Here is a 6,346-nt window from a genome sequence, read left to right as displayed (position 1 = left end):
CACAAATGCCATTTTAAATGTCTCAATAGCAGTTAATCATTTTCTCCCCCCGAAATCATAAACTGGCAGCTAATCTTACCAAGGGTCATAATTCAGGTGTACTAAATGTGTCGCTCTCGCCTTCTCTTCGAGCTCCTACAATAAACCCAACTCTACTGATAACATATGGAAAAGTAAGATACTACTCCACTTGTAAAATTTTCGTTCAACAAGCTATTTCTGCTTATATCCACAGTTGTTTGAAATTGAACGTATATACCCCAATGGTCCATTCAGGGGTAAATCAAATTAAATACAAAATTGTAATGATTACTAGAGAATGCTGTAAAATGATCATATTACAACGCACTTTTTCAATAGATCAATGAATTATTTTGATTATTATTATTTTTCATCAAAAGTATGTAAATCCACATATGTATGTAATGCCCTTTCCTTTATGTAACCAGTGTCGTAATTTATATTACGTCATGAATTAGGCACTAATCTAATTTAGGGGAGTTCTATTAGTGAGATAAATAGATTTATATGTAGATAAAATAACAACAGATGTCTTATAATAGTTAGATTACCATTAACCTGTCTTAAAAAAAAAAAACAGGGGTACAAATCTATTCATCATTAGCAAATTATGTTCTAGTTCTTCCCGACAATGGAAATATTAATCAATAATTGTTGAGAATTGTTTACAATACCTCAACAACAGATAATTCAAATTCTACCAATCAACGATCAAAATATTGATTAAGAGAAAAACAAGGAAAAAAATGGATAGCTGACAACAAAAAACAGTGTACATTTTTGTATTAGTGAGATAATATCGTGTACTATCTACGTTATTAATGGTATATGTACACAGGGCTAATTTGAGAGGGCACTAAGGATACGTTCTCTCCCAGGCTACTCTTTTGATTGGGGGCCTCTGCTTATATAGACGAAAAAGAAAAAAACAATACCATAAAAATAGAAAAAAGATTGACTTTTTTCTTTAAAAAAGTTTTAAATATAGAAAGGAACATTTAAAAAAAAAAATGAAATATGGACATATTACATAATGAAATCACCCTTTCTATTATTTTAAAAAAGGGCATTCAAAGAAAAACCCTGCATTTATTTTCTAAAAAAAAAACTAGAGAAAGAGGATATTAAACTATTTGAGAGGAACTAAGGATGGCAGAAAGTTAGTGCTCAATTCCAATTCTCTGCTGGAATAATTAAGTGTTTTATGCAATGCAAGGATTGGGGTAAAATTTTAATGACATGTTAAGGAGGATTGTCTTGTTGAGGAAATTTTAAAGTCCCTCGTAATGTTAAATTTAAAATGCTTAGAACATACTAATACTAACGTTGCAAGAGCTATTGTTTTTGTTCGGGATATCCAAAAGGAACAGAGGAGTCTCATCCAAAACCATGGTTTTAGATTTGGCTTTACTAAACACCAAATCGTTAAAAGCAAACCGAATAACATATAGTGATGTTTTACATCCTCAGGAGCTTAGAGCAATTGATATTCCTGCAATAAGTGAAAGTATTTAATTTAAAAAAAATCAAATTTTCAATAGTAGATAAAAGGGGACTGCTCCTTTATTTCTAGACCAAAGCCCCACTCACACTAAAAAAACCGGCCCTATATATATATATAGTCCTCACTTTTATTGCTTCCCTACAATATTTTCTCCAAAAAGAAACAGAAACGAGAATATGCAAACCTTCCACTAAAATCGTTTTCCCTAATTATGGTCGATTATGCGTTTTTACCGATTTGAGTGATCTTGGATCTTTGAGCTCTCAAAGGATACAATTTGTTTAAAAATTATGTTAAATTTTGCGTTTCGCGTGACCTTGACCGATATTTTTCAAAATTGAATGACTTTTTACTGTTACAAAATATTATGGTTTAGTTTTTTTTGAAATTTTTAAGAAGAGTTTGAAAATTATTATTTTTTTCTCCATCCCAGTAATTGACTTTTTTTTATTATTATACGAATGTCGCTCTTATCCAAAATAAACTGTTTTCAAAATGATTCATGTTCAATGGCGCTAGATGTCTCTGTCAACATTGTGTACATCTTTAGAATTATAAAATTCAATTACACAAATTACAATTTCTACGTCTTATAATTAATTTTTCAAATTAAGAATGAATCTTTTTAATTATTACCATTTATAAATTTCATTTTGATTTATTCAAATAACTTAATTATTATGTACCTACAATTAATATACTTGTTGGCGTTTGAACTCCATAATTGTCGATGAATATGTCATATGAATTAGGTAATTTTCATTCCAATTGTCCATAATTATATCATTAATACATCGATTATACTAATGAAATTTAATTATGAAGTTATTCTAATCAGAAGTAGGACTCTCTACAGACTTTATTTAAAATTATTCAACTCATTTTTGGATTTCAAATTGTATAACTTTCTTTTACAAATAACAATTGGTATTTGACATATTAGGTTGAGGAAACTTAATCCCTTTTTAACTAGGTATATCTTGTTCATTATTGGTCAAATCGGATCACAGGGAACGGCGTTGAAATGTTGTGAGTCTATACTACAAAGGCTTGCGCTTGGACGGTTCAGTAGTGAATTATTCTGCGTCGAATATGGAGGTCTCAAAGGAAGAAATTTGTCATATTTTACATTTTTTCTACCTGAAAGGGGAAAACAGGTAGAAATCGAGCAAGAAAATTTACAATGTATAAAGGGCCTCGTGTTACACAACAGGGGTTGAAGTAAATTTTTTTCCCACTCAATTCTGCCATCTATTGTGATCACTTTTACCGTTTAAAGCTGGCGATCGAACATATCTGTATGTTAGCTGACCACCCGTGCTCATTTATCTGGACACGTCCTCTTTTTACATTCTGTGAAGAGGTCCGGAAGATTTTTATATACACTCATAAAATGTTATTTTTTAAAAATGTATTATGTCGTTTTCATAATGTAAACAAGGACATTTTTCACCACAAGAGAACAGTTGTTATACCTTATTTAATACAAAACAGAGTTTTCATTTAATAATAAAAAACATCTTTAAAAAATGTCAATTTAAAAATAATGAAGATCAAAATTATTTTTTTTTATTTAAAAAAATCCAAGAGAATAAACAAGAATCTAGATTTAACTTTACATTGAACCATCTTCCCTCAAAACCGAAACTAATTAAGCCGCAACCAGTGGGATAGGAAAGTTTTTGTAAATGAGTTTGGGGCCCAAATTATATAATGGTGACTTTATCAAGAGCGTCTGTTGGATTTTCCATTGTAGTGACGGGTAGCTCCGCGACTAAGATTTATCTTGTGTTTATCTTTTTTTTGCCAATTTGAACAAAATATTTTTGTTTTATTTATAAATTCCAAATTTGGAATATAAATTTTTTATAGAACCGTTAAAAAATAATAAAAAAAAAGAATTAATGTTTTCGAGTTGATATTTGTTTTGATAGGAATAAAATGAGAACAAATAATCTTTTATTAAATACATTTTTCGAAAATTTGGAAATTTTTTAGACAGGGATACATTTTTTTGTCGCAATAACTTTACAAATCCTACAAAAGTAGGGATCTAGGGTCTCAGCACCACTGGCCACAACTCACATCTGAAAGATGATCGAACTTAGTTTTGTATTACGAACACTCTTCTTATATTGACGTTACTCGTAATGGTAGGTCGAACTGTTTTCTGCATTAGTAAGGAATAATTAAGTATGTGTCCCAATGGCGGTAAACTGATGTGTCTCCGTATATATTCGTATAACGCTGCAAGGAGAAACATCTTGTAGACCAAATATCTTAAAATATTGAGTATCTAATGAAAACCTTATTCCTCATTTACATAATATTGTCTTCTTAATTACTATTTGGACCAATCAATAATTAATTATTCAGTTTATTATCGTTCGTTTGCCGACTTGCATTATTTTGTTTTCCAGCTTCATGTGTATAACCGGTTTTTATCAATTTTTTGCTTTTAATGAGAGAAGTCACAAAATCACAAACGAATTTGAGGCAACAACTGTCTCATTTTAGAGAGATAGAGAAATAAAGAGGTTTACAGGTGTGTGTGTGTGTGCGAGAGAGTATATACTCTGGGGCTAATTGAGAGCGTTTCTTTCAATTGATTTCCGCAAAAACGCACGATGGTTAAGCACACGGAACATAAGAGCGCGCTTTGGAATCAAAGGTTCGTAAAAAAATAAAAAAGTTTTTTTTTTTTGAAGGGCGGGGATCGCGGTTGAGCGATTATGCGCCGTTTCATAATATTAAAAAAGAAGAAAAATAAGTTTCCCTACCTCTTACGCTTAGCTACAGTGAACATATCTATGTGTACAACTACTACAACTATTGATGACCGACTCGCTCTTTTAATTTCAGAGCACTCATTTTTATGTTCAGTCATTACTTGATCTCTGGAGTCTCACCACTTCGCAGTGCCTAGAAAGTATCTCCACTCTCTTTCTCTTTGACAACCACTCTTAATTTCCTCCTTGTTCAGGAATTGAGAGAAGTTCCATCATTGCTTTCTCATCATCATTTCCGCTATTATTCCAAAGGACGGATTCACCAATGACTGTTCTCTTCTCTGATACCGCTACTACGACCAGCATGAGTGCCAAACTTCCCACATCATCCAACAATCCATTTCTTCCACCACTTCCTGCGACGCTGAATGGGGACATCACACACTCAGCCATTACAGCTGCATCTCAACTAAGGACTCTCTATGGACTCGAATATCCTTCACCTCTTCTACCATCTACAACACTTTCCGTTCTATCCCAACATCATAGGCAGTTATTGGAGCTACAAGCACGTTATAGTGCAGCTGCAAGACTAGTTGGATCTCCTGGATTTACTATTCCCTCCTCCTCTGACTTAGGAACCCAATCTGTAGCACCACATCCCAATGTTCTCAACAACAGTGTATCCACAACTGTCTCTCCATCCATTTCACCATCGGCGGATAAGCCTAATCCGATCACAACGCGTCCAAGTGGTATGATTGGGGGATCCAAACCAAAAGTTGCTACTCCAGAGGTTGTGTCCAAAATTGAATCCTATAAACGAGAAAATCCCACCATTTTTGCATGGGAAATCCGAGAAAAACTCATATCTGATGGTAAGTCTTTTTTTTTCTATTTAAATCATTCGTAAATTATTTTAAATATTGAATGCAATTAAATAGGTGTTTGTACAAATAACACGGCTCCCTCTGTCTCAAGTATTAATCGCATTCTTAGAAATCGTGCCGCAGAAAGAGCGGCAGCGGAATTTGCACGTGCTGCAGGCTTTCCTTCAATGTATTCACACTACCCAGGACTCCCCTCCCCCATTCCTCCTCCTCCCCCACCAGGAACAGCCTCCTTTGTTCCTCCTCCATCTTTTCTCCATAGTCTCCATGGAGACCATCGATCCGCTATCCTTTTAGGTGGACACCCAGGCTGTGCTACTTCAATTAGTTTACCAAATCAACTCATATCCTCCACTAGAATAGAACAAGGTGACGGATCCTCTCCACCAAAGTTTGACTATGATCGGCGATCCGATGCTAGTTCTGATGACGAAAGACCTCAATTCCGAAGGAGTCGGACCTCATTTAACCAAGATCAACTCGAGTACCTTGAAAAACAATTTGAAAAGAGCCATTATCCTGATCTCAAAACACGAGAGGAACTCTCTGACCACACAAACCTCTCCGAGGCACGAATTCAGGTATGACAAAATTATAAATCCTTCTTTGTTTTGATTGTAATCTTACTAATCTATTTCCATCGCTCTGTAGGTCTGGTTTTCCAATCGTCGTGCCAAATGGAGGCGTCATCACCGTATGAGTTTGTTCAGACCCTATGACTTAAACGGATCCGTGAGTAGTCCATCTGTAGGACACATCAATACAAGCATACCATATCAAACAACTTCCATCACCTCTCCTCCATCTAGTCCTTGAAAATTTTGACTTTTACTCCAGATATTCATAATATTTTTATTGTTCTTTTTTTTTTGTTTTACAATATAGACATTTATTTATTTAAATATCTGACACCTCATTATGAACCATTATTAAATTGTATTAATGCAACCATGTGTAACAATAAAGGATCTTTAATTAAACCATCACTTATTATATACTCGTATATATATATGAGTAAAAGATATTTCCATAAATCAGCGGGAGGGAAGGTTGAGTGAGGAGTAGCCTTGTAAAGAGAGTGAATATTATAATCATTCCCCCATTGATCGTTTATATATTTGTTTAGTCATTATATGGTATTTTAATAGAAATATGACGAATATGGTAAGTCAAAGGTAGTCGCCTAAGCCGACTTTTAATTA

The 6,346-nt window shown here is 33.7% G+C and overlaps 1 protein-coding gene across 1 annotated transcript; it reads left to right on the top strand.

The window, feature by feature from the left end:
- Positions 1 to 4,322: 4,322 nt before the first annotated feature.
- On the top strand, positions 4,323 to 6,124 carry LOC121120598 (paired box protein Pax-6). The gene is made up of 3 exons (XM_040715474.2): positions 4,323 to 5,132; positions 5,199 to 5,725; positions 5,796 to 6,124. Exons 1-3 carry the CDS (start codon positions 4,580 to 4,582, stop codon positions 5,958 to 5,960), a joined length of 1,245 nt encoding a protein of 414 aa, XP_040571408.1. The 5' UTR covers positions 4,323 to 4,579; the 3' UTR covers positions 5,961 to 6,124.
- The last annotated feature ends 222 nt before the right edge of the window (positions 6,125 to 6,346 follow it).

Source organism: Lepeophtheirus salmonis, chromosome 6, assembly GCF_016086655.4.
Source record: "Lepeophtheirus salmonis chromosome 6, UVic_Lsal_1.4, whole genome shotgun sequence".
NCBI classification, from domain to species: Eukaryota; Metazoa; Arthropoda; class Copepoda; order Siphonostomatoida; family Caligidae; genus Lepeophtheirus; species Lepeophtheirus salmonis.
Note: the sequence above shows the minus strand (reverse complement) of the source record. Positions and strands in the feature narration are given on the sequence as shown.